The sequence below is a fragment of the Octodon degus genome, unplaced genomic scaffold, assembly GCF_000260255.1.
Source record: "Octodon degus isolate 3935 unplaced genomic scaffold, OctDeg1.0 scaffold00027, whole genome shotgun sequence".
Lineage (NCBI taxonomy): Eukaryota > Metazoa > Chordata > Mammalia > Rodentia > Octodontidae > Octodon > Octodon degus.
The window spans coordinates 6,926,041-6,942,810 of NW_004524603.1; the positions used below are offsets into that span (position 1 = coordinate 6,926,041).

Here is a 16,770-nt window from a genome sequence, read left to right on the forward strand (position 1 = left end):
CCAGCGGGAGAGTTGTGAGGTTCGAACTCCAGCAACCTGAGGCTGACAGCTTTGTGGAAGCAGCCACTTAAAGGCCTGAGCTAGGGCCAGGCCCCCAGGGGTCTTTTTGAGACAAGGTTTTGCTTTGCAGTTCAGGCTGGAATTGTACTCACTTTGTATCCCAGGCTGGCCTCCAATTCATGGCAGTCCTGCCTCAGCCTTCTGAGTTCTGCGATTACAGGTGTGTGCCATCATGCCTGGCTTGAATTGATTTTATTAAAATGATCCCCAAAATGTATAAGTATAAGCTTCTTTTAACTAAAACAATACAAATTTACAAATGAAACACAAACCATTAACTACACGTGTATTTTTAAATTTCAAAACCTTTATTTTATTTATTTATTTTTTAATGTTTTTCGGCAGAACTGGTGATTGAACTCAGGCCCTTGCACTTGCCAGGCAAGCACTTATTCTACTGAGCTATCTCTCCCACCCCTATTTTTTATTTTTTTGAGACAGGATTTCACTATGTAATTTAGACTGGCCTTGAAACTCAATGTGTAGCACAGGCTGGCCTCTCAAATCACGGCACTCCTTCTGCCTTAGCCTCCCAAGTACTGGGATTCTAGGCGTGTGCCACCACACCTGGCTAACTACATATATTTGATGATGCTATTTTGTTCAGAATGAATTGGCTGTGTTAGAGCTTATAATGGAATGATAGAGCCTCGACTGGTTTTATAATAAATCAGCTTCTGTAATTTGGCTTATATTACACAGAATGGATATTTGCATAAATGTCTCATTAGATGGTATTAATTGTTAGTCTTTTTATTTGTTCAGGCTCATCAGACCTACTAGAAATGATTAGGGCGAGCTGGAGAGTGCCAGTTTGGTGGTGGTTGAGCAGAGGCCTTGCGCGTGCGAGGTGAGCACTACACCACTGGGCCACGCCTCTATTAGAGGATCTTTTACTGCCTGTTTCATTACTGGGCTTGCTGTCAGTGCATTGTGCTGGCGCTGGTGTGTCTGTACCCCTGCATCTGCCAGCCCGGCTGGGGCACTGGGGGCCTCCGTGCAGGCTCCTGTTGCCCTGCTTACCTGCGCTACCTTCCTTATCTGTTTGTTTTTTCCCCATAGCAGAGATGTTACTGTTTCTATCCAGATTTTACTGAGCTGTTAGGGTACAGATTTTTGTCTGTTCTGTTTATTACTAAATCTAGCATGTGGTAGATAATAAATACTTGTTGAGCAAACAAGTGTAGACGAACGTTTCCCAATTCACCTCCATCTCATGTTTCTTTTCTGTGTTGTTTGTTGCAGATGGAGGGGTAGCAGACAGAGCAAAAAAAAGAAAAGAAAAGGGGCTGTGTTTCTCTCGTCCTCTTTTTAGATAAGGGCCCACTGTGTAGTGTGGGCTGGCCGCGTACTCATTACATAGCTCAGGCTGGCCTCGGACTCATGGCAGTCTTCCTGCCTCAGCTTCCTGGGTGCTGGGGTCACAGGTGTGTGCCACTGCACCCGGATTCTCTGTCCCTTTTTTTTGGACCTTCTGCCTGCCAGGCAGGTGCTTGTGCCACTGAGTTATCTTCCCAGTCTTTGACTCATTTTAAACACAACTAACTGGCCCTGAATTGGATGCAATTCTTTTGGTTTGTTCATTACATGTACTATCAGTGGCACAAGTAAGTTTCTGTATTTCTATTAATATATTTTAAGAATTCATCATTGGTTTATGATCTTTCTGCTTGAGCCACTCAAATTGTTGGGATTACAGTATATATTACTATGCTAAGCTCATTTAAATATTTTGATTTAAATTGATGTCTTTGGCGGTTAGTGAAAATATAAGAATTTTACATAGTGGTGGGGTACTGCCTGATGTTCAAATCAGGTTACACATACCTGTTTTTTTTTGGCAGCTATCATTTCTTTATGGTGAAAACATTCAATATTGACTCCTCCAGCTTTTGGGAATGCATGGAATGTCATTATCTGTAGTCACCCCACTGTGTAGGTAGTGCGCGAGGACTTCTTCCTCCTAATTATAACTTAGTACTCGCTGGTCAGCTTCTGCCTCTCCTTCCATCCCTCCTGCTCTTCCAGGCCTCTGGTGACCATCATTCTGTTGTCAGCTTCTAGTAGACCAACTTCTTTTTTGAGGAAGGGTCTCTGAGGTATAGGTTGGCCTTGAATTCATGGCGATCCTTCTGCCTCAGCCTCCCAAGTGCTGGGGTTGCGGACGAGGGCCACCATGCCTGGCCTGTGTGACCAACCTTTCAGATTCTGTGTGAGTGAGATAATGAGGTGTAGTGCTGGGCTCTCTCTGCCTGACTTACTTCACGCATCATGATCTCAAGTTTCATTTGTGTTGTTTCAAGTGGCACGATTTCATCATCGTTATGGCTGAATAGTGTTCTACAGTGTTTATTGCCGTACTTTTTTATGCACATACCAGTTGACAGACACGTAGGAAGTCTGTTTGCTGGTTATTGTCAATAGTCTTGCACTAAAGCCATGGGCTCGCAGATGCTTCTTGAGATTTCATTTCTTTGGGGTGTGTATATAGCTAAGCTGCGGAGTTGCCAGATCATGTGGTAGTTCTGGTTAATTAAAATTTTTTTTTGCAGGTGGGGGCTTGGAGACAGTCTCACTTTGTAGTTCAGGCTGGCCTATGACTTCACTATGATGTAGCCATCAGGCTGGCTTTGAACTCATGGTGATCCTCCTGCCTTAGCCTCCCCAGTGCTGGGATTACAGATGTGACCAACTTACTCACCTTGTATGTCTTTTAAAAAATGTTCATTTAGGTTATTGACTGTTTTTTAGTTAACTAAATTCATTATTTGAACCCAGGGCCTTAGCATGAATCTACCCTTTTGACCTTCCTTCCCTCTTTACCCCTCTCCCTCCCCTCTCTTTCTTCTTCTCCACTTCCATTTTTTTGAGACAAGTTCTTGCTAAATTGCTGAGTTGGCCAGGCCGGGCCCATACTTTTGGTCCTCCTGCCTCAGTTCAAGGATGCTAGGATTACAGGCACGCGCCACCATGCTTTTATGTTTTGCATACTAACTTTGTCAGATATATAGTTTACATATATTTTTGCTCCTTCTCTAGATTCTCTTCACTGCCTTTTTTGCTTGCAGAAAATTGATGTAATCCTCATTTGTCTATTTTTGGTTTTCTTTCTTGGGCTTCAGGGGTCCTGTCAAAAAAACATCCTTGGGGCTGGTGAGATGGCTCAGTGGTCTAAAGCACCTACTTAAAACAAGCTTAGCAAAGCACAAGGATGACGGTTCAATCCCCCAGCACCACATGCCAGCCAGTCCCGCCCCCTGGTGGGCTGAGCTGCCCCCCCCCACAAATAAATAAATAAATAAATAAAATTTAAAAAAAAAAATCCTTACATATTTTAAGTTCACTTTGTGTTTCCACTGTTTTTATGCTCAGAGCCTTCACACTGAGCTACAGCCCCAGCCCTTTGGTATTTTTATTAGCTTGAGATAGCCTTTCACTGAGTTGCTCAGGCTGGCTTGGAACTGGCAGTCCAGCCTCAGCATCTTGGAGGGTTGGGTTACAGGTGTGTGCCTTCATGTGTGGGTCCCTTAGGTTTCCTCCAGTGGTTTCTGAGGTTAAGGTCTTACATTTAAGTATTTCATACTCCATTTCAAATTGATTTCTCTAACTTGGAGAGAGGGGTCTAGTTTCATTCTTCTGCATGTGCATATCCAATTTTGGCAACGCCATTTAAGCGAAAAGACTGTCCTTTCTTCAGGGGTGTGTGTGTGTGTGTGTGTGTGTGTGTTCATGTTCATATGTTCTTAGCACCTTTGTTGAAAATTAATTTTTTTTATATTTATTTATTTTTTTTATTTATTACATTTATTTATTGTGTGTGTGTGTGTGGCCAGCTCAGCCCACCAGGGGGCGGGTCTGGCTGGCATGTGGTGCTGGGGATCGAACCGCGGTCCCTGTGCTTTGCCAAGCTTGTTTCAAGTAGGTGCTTTAGACCACTGAGCCATCTCTCCAGCCCCTGTTGAAAATTAATTGACCGTAAGGGCATGAGTGTACTTGGCTGCCTATTCTGTGCCATTCCATGTCAGGTAGTGTAATGCTTCCTATTGGTTTTGTTGCTGTCATTGAAGATTGTTTTGATTATTTGAGTTGTTTGGGTGAGTTCACACAAATTTTAAGATTTGTTTTCAAATTCTGGGAGTAGCATTGGTATTTTCATAGAACTTGCATCAAGGCTGGGTATGGTGGCGCACCTCAGCTCTCAGGAGGTAGAGGCAGGGTTGACGCAAGTTAAGAACTATGTAGAAAAACAAGAAAGAACCACATAGAACCTGTTTCAAAAAAACCAAGACCAAAAAATAAAGCAAAACCAATAAAAACAAGTTGATTAAATTTGTAGATCACACTGGATAATATAAACCTTTAAAAAATTTGGTTGTTGTAATCCATGAATATGGAGTGTCTTTCTATTTTTTCCATGTGTTTGTCCTCTTCAGTTTCCTCGATGTTTTATGTAACTTTCTCTGACATTGAGAAACCTGGCTCATATTATCTACTATTTATGTATTTGTTTAATTTAACTGTACATGTAGAACATTTCAGAAATAGAAGGAACCCTCCTTGTGAGAAATTTACCAACTATAAGGAGGGATCCGAATATACAGTGAGTGTTTATAAGTTTATTACAGGAAAAGCCATTGTCGTTAACTCCCCTCAGAGTAGCCCACCTTTCTTTGCTTACCCATTCTACCTGTGTGACTGCCCCGAGACGGCACCTGCTGCTTCCGCCCACTGGCAGTGCTGTCATGTTTCTCTTCACCCTTTCCCATGAGGTCACCTCACAGAAGTGTGATTTATTGTGTGGTCTAGATTCTGTCCTGCAGATACCCCTGATCTGTTTCTAACACTGAATTACTGCCTAACTTAACTTTTTACATATCAAGATCTTGTCTACCCTTTGTTACTTGATAGCCAGTCCTTGACATGATGTGTATAGAGGATCTATTCTTTTCCCTTTTTTTCCCTTTTTTGGGTGGCCTGCTGAGATAGGGTCTTGCTATGTAACCTAAGCTGCCCTTGAATTCGTAGTGACCCTCCTTCCTCAGCCTCCTGAGAGTGCTAGCACACCCAGCCGTGTAGGATCTAGAGCAGCGATGGGTGAACCTTGTAGAGCTTTCAACGATAGCAAAGCACCTGCTGGGCACGTTTGCCAAACGTTCATCTCCGCTGAGTGGGTCCCGACCTCAGCTTGCAGTGTGTTTGGAATGGAGAGTGCAGCTGCGGCCCATTTTTGTCCCATGTCCATAGGATCATGACGGCACTTCCTGTGAGCTTCCTGTGAGCTCCCTCCAGTGAGCTTTTAAGCAACAGGTGTGGCCTTGGGGACTTTTTGTTGTTGTTTGTATTTTTTAGTAAAGGTCTACAGGGTCTCACTATATAGATCAGACTCCTAGTGATCTGCCTGTATTCAGCTGGGATTACAGGTACATGCCACCACGCCCAGTCTCAAGTGCTATCTCAGCGTGCCCCCTGGGCGGGGCCGGCACAGCCTAGGGATCTTACGCGAGAAGCACACACCATCTCTAGAAGAGACCGCACATTAAGCCTGCACTATGACTAGAAGAGCCCACGTGTTTGCTGCCTCTGATTGTGTCTTGCAGGAGCCCTGATTCTAGTGTCCAGTGCGTGCCCTGTGCGCCAGCTTCTCTCGGGGGCTCTTGGGGTCTTCCTTTCATAGGCTGCACGTGTTGTGCATTTCTGCCCCAGCAGAAGGTCTGGTACTCAGTAATTTTTTATCAATTACCAATAGTTTAACATTCAAATTGTTCTCAAATTCAAATTGCTCTCTGTGTTTTCCAATCTTAGTAATTTTTCAGTATATTAAAGTAGTGTTTTTTAATTGAAAAAATAAATTTTGAAATGATACAGGTCATTGAAGCACTTAATCATAAAAACACTACTGAAGTTGATTTTATTTTATTTATTTATTTATTTACCCCCCCCCCCTCCCGGAACCGGGGATTGAACTCAGGCCACTGCGCTTGCCAGGCAAGTGCTTATTCCACTGAGCCAGCTCCCCGGCCCCTGAAGTTGATTTTAAAGTATAGAAAATTTTATGATAGCCTTATTATGAAGTAAATTTTTTAGGGAAGAACATTGAGAATATTGTAATCATATTACAATACTTAAAGTTTGTTGGGTATGAAAGTGACCTTATTTAGCCTGGTAGTCAATTGAGTTACAGTTAATACTGTTTAGTTACTGAAGATAAGTAGCACATTCAGTTTAATTTTGTTTTTTCAAACATGTAGAAACTGGGCAAGAAGAAATAGGTGGCTGTTTCCTTGATTTAGCAAATCTTTTAGGAGGAACTTAAACCTGTCAAGGCTCTGATGATGCTTGGAAGACTGTCTTCCTGAACTGCTTTTTAGTTTTTCCCTTGTTGGCAGCTGAGTAGGAAGGCCTAGTGTAAGAAGAGTAGGTTTGTACCTGATGGAGGAGAACGCTGAATCCCTAGGCTTGTGTGGCCTGCGCATCAGTGAGGCAGAAAGGGTGGGTTTTGGCTGCATCACAGGACTTGTGTAAACCTGGGAGGCTGGAAGAGGCTCCTTCCTCAGTGCAGAGCAGAGCGCTGTTGTGCAGGTGCCCTTCCTGAGGATGGTGCTGAGGGTAATGGAAGGCTTTGAGGAGCCATTGGTAGGAACTGAAACGTCCTCGTGAGTGTAACTTCAAAAGTAAGTACGTATCTCAGGTACATTCTGTGGTGGCAGGAAGCATCACTCAAAGCAGATTTTTACCTGTCTTTGAGACAGGGTCTTGGTGTACAGTTCAGTCTGGTCTTGAACTTACAATGTAAACCAGGTAGGCCTCAACTCCTAGGGATCCTCCTGTCACCGTTTTCCAAAGTGCTGTGATTACAGGTCTGTGCCACCACACCTGGCTCTATCCATACTGTTAAGGGGAGAAAAAAAGGGGGCATTTCTTGGCTCACATAACTGAGTGGCTCTGGAACTGGTATGATGTTTCCTTGATTTAGGGCTCATATGTTATGAATAGGGTCCATTTTGTGAATTTGAGTCTTGTTATTTTCTGTTGTTGACTGTTCTTTGCAGGCTCATCTCTCGTGGTTGCAAGATGACTTCTAGGAAGTCATTGGGCAACATTTGTCCAGATTCAGGTCTAAGTCCAGAAGAGTAAACATTCTTGCCTTAGCATTGCCAGAGACCTTGTTAGATTGTCATGGTAACTGGATGATTCTTGTATCTAAGCCAGTACTGATCTGTGTGCCTGCAGAGACGCAGTACCTTTGTCAGGCAAGATCACAGCAGCTGGCGCCACCTTCCTGCATGTACCTGGTAGTTCTCTGAGAGTTGGTGCAAAGCTGGGGAAGTGCTCCTGGTGCCTGATAGTGGTATCTCTTCCAGTGAACCAAAGTAAGGTGACAAAGGGCATGGTGTTCGGGTACTTTTGAGTTGGTTTGATTCAGAAAACAGACTGGACAGTGAAGTTTTCCTTAACTTGAATGCAGCTATCATTGTGTAAGGTGTTACTGCATCTTACTGGGTTGCTAAGCCATATTTTGGCTTGGATTTTTGAATAAAAGAGTAACGGTTGGTAGGCTTTATTGTACACAGTGATCTATGGTGAATAAGAAAGAGAAGCTGTTCTTATGTTCTGGATAAAACTAATACCAGAGTGTGCTGTTACCTGTGAAACAACATTTTTTGAACAAAAATATTGCAAGTTAGGTATATTCACAATTTCCATGTCCCTTCAGAAGCAAATCATTTCAATGAAGTTTCCTTCCATTAACATGAATATTCAGAACTGTGCTTTAATAGTAATTAGGCTGTGCTGTTGTGGTATAATTGCTGGCTTGGGTCTCTTTTTGGGCGAAGGAGGCAGAGAGGAAGGCTTCTGGTGCTCGGTGTGGAGCAAGGTGTGTGGACTCAACCTTTTAGGTGTGTGGAGAAGGACTTTAAGGCATTATCTGTTTGCTTAATAAAAAGGAATTCCAGAAACACTGGGTTTTGTGCTTAGGATCTCGGTTGGTAGCAACAGTTGGGTCATAGGACCTAGCTGTTCTGGATACTTCTCTCTTTGTGGGCACATCATCTTCATTTTCGTGGGTCAGCCATGAAAGGCTGCCCTTCCCTTCCTGGTGTGCAGTACAGCTAAACCCTTCAGATGATGTGCTAATAAGATACATGTTATCAGTGTAAGTGTATACATCTGTTTTTTCTTTTTACCTTTTGTTTGTCTTTAAGTCTATTTACTGGGCACACACAACTAGGCTCTGGGATTTTACAAATGAATAAAAATGATTATGCTATTGAATTTACAGTAGGGATGGAGTGGAGTGGAAAACGTGGGCTGGGGTGTAGCAGTGTGCCACAGCACCTGTCTGGCCAGTGTATGGCCTGAGTTCAATTCCTAGTGCCAAAAACAAAAAAAAGTTAGAAAACATGAAAAATGTCATTTTAATGTTATACATCCTATGACATGGTGGGTAAGATTTTGTTTTATGTAAAGTGTCTAATTGGTGCCTTATATTTTGCCATTTATTCATGGGTCTATTTATCCATACATTTAAGATACTCAGAAGAGTTTCAGATTTTGTTTTGAGATACTGTACTAGAAATATTGTTATTACATGGTAGAAACATGGAGATTATTCCCGAAAATTGACAAGGGTTCTAGTTCTTTAATGTGTAATATTAACTAATATCTCTTTACCAAGACATGAAATATGGAAGCTGAAAATGAATTGCAATAATACCGACAGTGGAAGTCAAAAATCAAACACGTTTTTCTATATAGGCTTTATTGCACAGGGGTGGTTGCTGCCCTCAAGGACCAACGATTTGTCAAGGCTGCAGATGAGCCAGCTGATAAGCCTAGGAGCTAAGGAGCCTCCACATAATGCCTTTTATTTGATTTCTTACTAGTTCCTAGGTCAGTTGATGGTGCATCTTTCAGAGCTTTCAGTGATACAAGCAGCCCGCTGCGGGTGTGGCATGGGTTTGCCACCACTGTTTAGGTCTTTAAAGTGCTAAGTGGTCTGCAAATGATTTTTGTGGAATTACTTATGCCCATCTGTTCCCTAACTCCCAGATATGAAAGCTAACAGTTGCCACAGAATTATCTTTTAAACGTAAGCTGCAAGGGCTTTTCCTAACTATTTTCACTCTCCCCTCACCCCATCTTCTTAATACTGATTTGTGCTTATCTCAAAGATGTGGAGTGTTGACCTTGGTCCTCGTATGCTAATGTTTTCAGCTTCACTCCACTTCAGCAGCTCCCAAGCACGGCACACCAGAGTCTTTCCATTTGGAGCATTTCTGTCGTGATGATTTCATCCAACTGTCTATTAGAAGTCCTCAAATTCCTGCCCATTGCGACTCATTCTTCTCAAGTCTTCAGTCACTTTGACTCTGTGGCTTTGTTCTTGCTAACAGAATCCGCTATCCAGATTCTCCTGCAGTTGGTGGCTGTCCGTCCGGTTTTCTCCTGGGCTTTTTTCTTTGCCTGTTGAAATCAGCTCAGGTCACATTTGCTATCGTCCTTCTGAACTTCCTCATGGTTTTTTCTCTCCCTGTAGTCCGTTTACGTGTTTATCTTATTAATAGTGTTTCCTTCTTGACCTCAAGAAGAACGTAAGTTCCTTGAGAGCAGGTTTGTTCAGCTTTGTGTATTCATTTTAACTTTACATATGCTCTGGCTGGCTCATAATATTTTGTTTGCCCTTTTAGCTCTAAATAAATGACCACCTGTTTTCTTTGTCTGTTCTTTCTTTGGTTGGTGACTGAGTATTCTGTAGAAAGGTACCTGCTGGGCTGGCGAGGTAGCTCAGCGGACTAAGTGCCTGCCTTGTTAAGCTCGGGGACCAGGGTTCGTGCTGTAGTCCTGCATGCCACACCAGCCCCAGCGAGTGAGTCTGGGTGTAGTGGCGCACACCTGTAATCCCAGCACTGGGGAGGCAGAAAACAAGAGGACCACTAGGAGGCTAAGCTGTATAGTAAGACCCGGTACCAAATACATAAATAAATAAAAAAAAAGGTACTTGCTGAATTCAGGGCTCCTCTCTTTGTATACATTCTCTTCCGACTTGTCTCTACATTTAGGTTTTTTATGTAAACAGGCAAGTGAAGCTGTGCTTAGTTATTCAAGCAACAAGTTTCCTTCCTTGTTTTCCATATTTAAATTATTTGGTAGGAAAATCTAAAAAACTTTTTCTTTCCTTTTTTGGTCTTACCAGACAGAATCTTGCTATGCTGTTCAGGCTGGGCTCGAGCTCATTTTGTAGCCCAGGGTGGTCTCAAATTTGTAACAATACTGCCTCAGCCTCCTCCCAAGTGGTGGGATTACAGGCGTGTGCCACCTTGTCTGGCTTCATAAGTAACTTGAAAATATTTGCCACTTTTCTTTTCTGGGCCTTTAATATTTACTTGATTTAGAAATAAATATACTACCATTAGATAGTATTCGAATTATTTGAAATTAATGCTGTTATTAACTCAAGAAAGTGATGAATCTGCTCCCTTTCCAAAGTAGTGATCAAGAACTTATCATTAATATGTTGTGGGGTTTTTTTGTACTGGGGATCCAGTCTAGGGGCTTCATACTGAGCTATATCCCAGGCTTTGATTAAGACAGGGCCACACTAAGTTGCCTAGCCTTAGTACAAATTTGTGACCCTCCTGCCTCAGCCTCCCAGAGTGCTGGGATTACAGGTGTGCGCTCAGATGCTTGGCAGGGTGTTAGGTCTCTGAGATGGTTACTGTTACCATGGCCAAGGTCACTTTCTAAGCCCTGACATGTCATGATTTTAGGAGAAAGCATAAGATGCAGATTGCAGCACTTTCTTTCTTTGGAATGGGGAATTCATTGCATGTATCTTAAAGTGTAGCAGTCTTAGTGAACTGTCCTCATTGAACAGCACCTGTTTTCTGTATGAATTCAGAGGCAGTCACTGCTTTGAAGTGGCTTTCTTTACCTATGTGGCTCAAGCTCCTGTCCTCCCTTGTTCAGATGCTTCTTTGCTGCACAGCAGAACCTGGCTGCCAGGTTGTGTTACTTTCCTCGCTGCCTGTGTTCCTATGTTGCTCTCTCCCCACCTACCCTTTTATATAAAACACTTTGTGGCTTCTTATTGCTCTTAAGGTAAATTAAAGAGTATTAGTGTGGCATAGAAGGCTCTGAACAGGTAGGCAGAGAAATGTCCTAATCTTTTGAAGCCATAGTATGATTTTAATACTTGTAGAAGGAAGTGTTCTAGGAAAGAACACTTCTTTAGATTTGAGGTGGAGTCTCTATAGTATGCATCGGACATCTGGTGAATTGTAGGCTGTCCCCACTTTTAAACATAATTGGATCTTAGTGCCTGCAACTAAAGATAAGGCGGAGGAATTTACTTTGCATTTGCTGTATTCTTTTTTCTCTTATTGGCAGAAACCTCTCATGTGAATAAAGGTGGCCTAAGAAGCAGAAATAGACTTTATCAGAGTGTGTCAGGAGAGAAGCATGGTAAAAATTGTATAGGAGAGCACTTTAATTTATACACTTATTATATATCCTACTATATGTCTGTTACTTTCAGTGCTGGATGTAAATTGTACTTTTTCAATTGTAGTGGTTTCTCAGTATGGGGGGATTGACTGTAGTAGCCCCTTTTGGATACTAAAGTCCGTGGGGGCTCAAGTCTCGTGTACAGTGTAGAATAACAAAATATTTGCATATTTTGCTGCACAGCCTTTGTGCACTTGATCACACCTAGATTACTTAAAATATTTAATACAATGAAAGTGCTTTATAAGTAGCTGGCATGCTGTATTATTTAGGGACTAATGACCCAGAGAAAGTCCTGACATGGACAGCACAGAGGCAGCTTTTGTGGACCCAGCTACATGGGATAAAAATGAACCATGAACCACCAGTACTTAAATAAGGCTGAGGATCTTGAGAAATGGCTGCCGGCCACAGCAGGGGCTGCCTCTAGCACCTCAGTTGATTTGTGTGGATTCACACAGCATGTTCAAGTTGTACTCCTTGGAACTTTCTGGAGTCCTTTCCCTGAATATTTTTGACCCAGGGTTGGTTGAGGCCGTGAATTCAGAGCCCACTAATGTGGAACCTGTGGGAACAGGGAGCCAGCTGTGTGTATTCAGCCATGCCTTGCTTCTGTAACAGCTATTTAAAACTTTTCTACATTTTTCTCCTTCCCAAGTGTGGATGTCAAAGAGTAGACTAGTTGTGGTATAGTATGCTGAATTCTTGTATTGAGGTCATGTTTATTCTGTAAGGTGGCCGCTGTTTAAGAATGTGGAATTTTTATAAAAATAAAATACCTTTAAAAGTTATATTAAATGAGAATGAAATGTTTTGAGGATTTCACCACAGAGCAAATGAGCAGTTTTTGTGAGTATGAACAGTGAAAAATGTGTTCTTTGTTGGTTGGTAGTTTGCTGGGGGCTTATGAGACAGCTGATCATGTTCAAGCTGGTTAGATTAGTGATTTTAATGTGAAACCATTGCTTTTAGAATAATCATGGGCCAGACGGGGAAGAAATCTGAGAAGGGACCTGTTTGTTGGTGAAAGCGTGTAAAATCAGAGCACATGTGACTGAGACAGCTCAAGAGGTTCAGACGAGCTGATGAAGTAAAGGTATAACTTTATCTTTTGTAAAAATGCATATACAGTTAGAGATATCCTCTGCTACCAAATAAAATAAATTTTAACTCAAAATAGTACATTTTCAGCTAAGGTCATGTTTACAGTAAGATCAATAGGACTTGAAGCACTCGAAGCTAAAGTCCTTATTTGTCTGAATTAACTGTGCTGTATTAGGCACATTAATGAAGATGGAAAGATTTTAATCTAAGAACTGTTCAGAACTAACTCTTTGGAAGTTAGTCCATTTTAAGTCTATCTTTATGTTGTATATGTAGACTCTGGCCCACATAAATAACATTTTCATGATTTTATGTTTCTAATGTTGTGATTTTTTTTTTAATACAGAAAGTTAAGAAAGGATGGAAAAAATTGTTTCCCTCATGATAAAATAATAGTTGTGCTTTGGTATTATTTGAATATGGGAAACTATAGTCTATTATAAAATTTCTATGCTTTTGAAGCACACTTCCTGGTATTTTTGAGGATTTACTGGATTTTAATCTGCTTAAGAGCTGTTATGCATTTTCTAACAATGAACACTTTTTCTTCTCTGTTTACAGAGTATGTTTAGTTCTAATCGTCAAAAAATTTTGGAAAGAACAGAAATCTTAAATCAAGAATGGAAACAGCGAAGGATACAGCCCGTGCACATCATGACCTCTGTGAGCTCATTGCGCGGGACTAGGGAGGTTGGTTAACATAACGTGTTGTAGTAATTATCAGCACATTTTGGTTTTTGCTTATTCGAATGTTGGTTGATTCTTGGAAGTCACTGACCTCAGGGTGTCTTTTTATTGCTGTTTCTTTGTAATATGCAGCCGTCAATGGCTGCCCGAGGCCACAGTACTAGTGATGCCTTTTAGCAGCTGTGAGTGTTTAGAATGCACAGTGCTCTACTTCATACATGTCTGGATTTTTAAAGACTGTTGATTTAAAACAAACAACTTTTGAATCAAATGCTCTTTACTGTCCTTATCAGATCAGTATTCAGAGCAAGGCCTTTTGACTCACAGTTGTGTGTTCCTCCCTCCTTCATATGAATTAGCCACGTGGTAAGAAGTGTTTTTTTTTTTTTTTTTATGTTCATGGACTAAGAAAGGATTTTATTATGTATTTTGTTCAAAGGCTAAGGCTTCTTATAGGAGTTTTTTAATTCAATGTTGAGAGATTGGAGTTTTCTTCCCTGTAATGTTTTCTGAACAAGGTAGATCTTAAATCATTCTGTTTCCTATTTTCAAAGGAAGGCAGTTAATCTGTGGTAGACACTGTCCCATCAAAACACACCTGCCAGAGGATGGAAGAGAATGGCAGAACCTAAACAGCAGCAGGGCTCTGGGTTGGCGTTAGTGTAGTGCCGTGGTGTTCAGGAAGGTTCAGCGGGAGCAAAGCAAGGGAACAGTGATTTGGAATTCAGGATAGACTGTGTGGTGGGTGGTTCTCTGAGTATCCAAATGTGGGAGACAGCTAAACAATAAAGTAATTTTCCAAAAAGTATAGCTGATTTTTTAAAAATATAATGTAATTGTAGTAAACAAGCACTGATTTGCAGCTGTGTGAGGCCTGCCAAGAGGCTGTGGGCTTCAGAGAGTGTCCATGATGCCACATTGACCATGTGTGCCCTGCTGGCTTCAGCGATGGTGTGCTGGGCTTGTTGACGACACGTGGCGTGGAAGGTTCCTGGCTACTTGTACCTTCTCTTGGGTGATCCCTCTTCTGGCTGGCCTTAGAGTAATGTAAACACATGTCTATGAGGATACCTTCTTCATCTTCTGATCCAAGTCAGGCCCTACGTATTGGAGGTGCATGGCTTTTTATTAGTGCCCTAAGGGTGAAAGGGATTCTTCTCTGTGCCCTTGAAAATGGCCTCGAAGTAGGTAAGGATGAGACTTTCAAGTCATTCTTTTGAAAGTTTTGTTTGGAAAATCTAAGGTAACTATATTTAGTTCTTTTTGGTTTTTTCGAGATAGGGTCTTGCTCTGTAGCTCAGGCTGGCCTTGAACTCACTGTGGGCCACAGACTGGCCTAGAATTTGTAGTGATCCTCCTGCCTTCTCCTCCTGGGTGCTGGGATTTACAGGTATGCACCACCATGCCCAGCTAGACTGTCATTTTAATATTTTGTTTTCTAATTTCATTACTTCCACAGTTCCTTGCTAAGGTTAAGAAGAAGTTCACAGATGTGAGAGGAAAAAGAGGACAATAATCCTTAGCCTTAGGAATTCAGTTTTTATCTCAATGACCTTGCCCTATTCAAGGTCATTAGGGGTGTGTGTGTGTGTGTGTGTGTGTGTGGCCAGCTCAGCCCACCAGGGGGCGGGGCTGGCTAGGTCATTAGTTTTTGAATCAGTCATTAGCTGATTCTGCTTCAAATGAGTCATGTTTTATTCCCCACTCCTCTTTAAAGCTATCACCAGTGGCTTGGGCAAGGGGAGGTTTTTTACAGTTAGTGATAAGCTTTTTGGTATTGTCACAATAAGTCATGTAGTTTCAGGGCAGAAAAGGACTAATAGTGATTTTATAGTTTAATCTTATGACTTCATAGATATATCCCCTTTTATTTTTTAACTCTATTCAAACTACATATAGTTTTAGTATGAAATAGGTCAAGCCAGAGAGAAAACAAAAGTGAGCCTGTTTTGCAGACTTTCCTAGTAGTAAGCTTGGCAGAATTTCTGACTGCAGTGTTGATTCGAACATAGGAAGTCTATAGCATTCACTATTTGAAGTGGCATTGTTTTAATTGGCTGCTTTTTTGTTTTTTAAGGTATTTGGTTGTTGCAGGGTCTCACTGTGCAGCTCAGACTTATAGTGATCCTCCTGTTTTCAGCCTCCCCAGAACTGGATTCCAGGCCTATGTCACCAGACCGGGACTCTGGCCAGCTCAGCCTGCCTGGGGGCGGGGCTGGCATTGCATGTGGTGCCAGGGATCGAACTGCGGTCCCTGTGCTAGCCTGAGCTTGCCTAAGCAGGCGCTTAAGTCTGCTGAGGTATCTCGCTGGCCCCTAGCTGCTCGTTTTTAGTATATGTGCTGCTGAAGTGAGCACATAGCTGCTCGTTTTTATAAGTGAGTGTAAGGGCTGATATCTTCAGTTTTAGATCCTCTGTAGCGTGACGTCAGGAATTTTCCATTCTTTACTCGGGTCCTGCCCCTCTGTCTGCAATGCAGGAGTAGTTACATTGAGTTTGGAAATGATTTTCTGTAGGTTATTTTGTTAAAGAATGTCTGGCAAGCTCGGAAAGCAGAGGCCTCTGCTCTCTGTTTGGGTGGCTGAGGCAGGAGGATCACAACTCAAGGCTAGCTTCTACCCTATCTGAGAAGAGAGAGGGCTGGGTGTTCAGCTCAGGTCTAGAGTGCTTGCCTCGTGCGCATGACTGAAGCCCTGGGTTCAAGGGAAAGAGAACCACAAAGGAAAGGCAGGCATTCACTTTCAGCCTCCAGGAGCGCTCGCTGCATTGGCTCAGAGGCCAGGTCTGGAGTGTGTTACCTTCAAGTTACTCGGGCAGCTGTGTTCTGTGAGTGATTCTGCAGGCCCTAGGCGGTGTCACCGGTGACGTTGTCATCAGGGTCTCTCTGTCTCTGTTCTTAGTGCTTCTGACTTCGTGAAGATAGTGACTGTGTTTTCTGTTCTTTTGCTCTTCCGATAAGTCGTTTTAGGGGGCAGCCAGTTAGCATGGCCTTAAGCAGTACACGAAGGCCAAGGGTTTGTGCCTTAATGCCTGGGTGACGGTTTATTGGTAACTGGTGTTACCAGCCAGCAAAAACTAAGTTTTATGGATCTGTGTATTAGCAGTTATATTCTTTAGTTTGTCGCTTTTCCCTGGTTTTAATGAAGACACTGGTATAAGAGTCAGTCTTTTTTTTTTAAAATTAATTAATTAATTAATTTAGTGTGTGTGTGTGTGGCCAGCTCAGCCCACCTGGGGGCGGGGCTGGCTGGCATGTGGTGCTGGGGGATTGAACCGCCGTCCCTGTGCTTTGCTTAGCTTAGCTTGTTCTAAGTAGGTGCGTTAGACCACTGAGCCATCTCACCAGCCCTAGAGTCAGTCTTAAAGTTTGTTAGTGAATTTCTTTTTGTACTTGTATTCTTTCTTTCTTTCTTT

The 16,770-nt window shown here is 42.3% G+C and overlaps 1 protein-coding gene across 9 annotated transcripts in view; it reads left to right on the plus strand.

The window, feature by feature from the left end:
* Nucleotides 1-16,770, plus strand: part of Ezh2 (enhancer of zeste 2 polycomb repressive complex 2 subunit) — a 67,458-nt gene that overhangs the window by 18,738 nt on the left and 31,950 nt on the right. For 3 of the 9 annotated variants that reach the window (XM_012514226.2, XM_012514225.2, XM_012514229.2), the window contains exons 2-3: nt 12,538-12,661; nt 13,231-13,359. In XM_012514226.2, the coding sequence (XP_012369680.1) occupies nt 13,234-13,359 (126 nt within the window). In that variant the 5' untranslated portion in view covers nt 12,538-12,661; nt 13,231-13,233. Of the gene's footprint in view, nt 1-12,537; nt 12,662-13,230; nt 13,360-16,770 lie in introns of those variants that run through there. The other 6 variants (XM_012514228.2, XM_023712893.1, XM_004649036.3 and 3 more) reach the window with 4 other exon arrangements.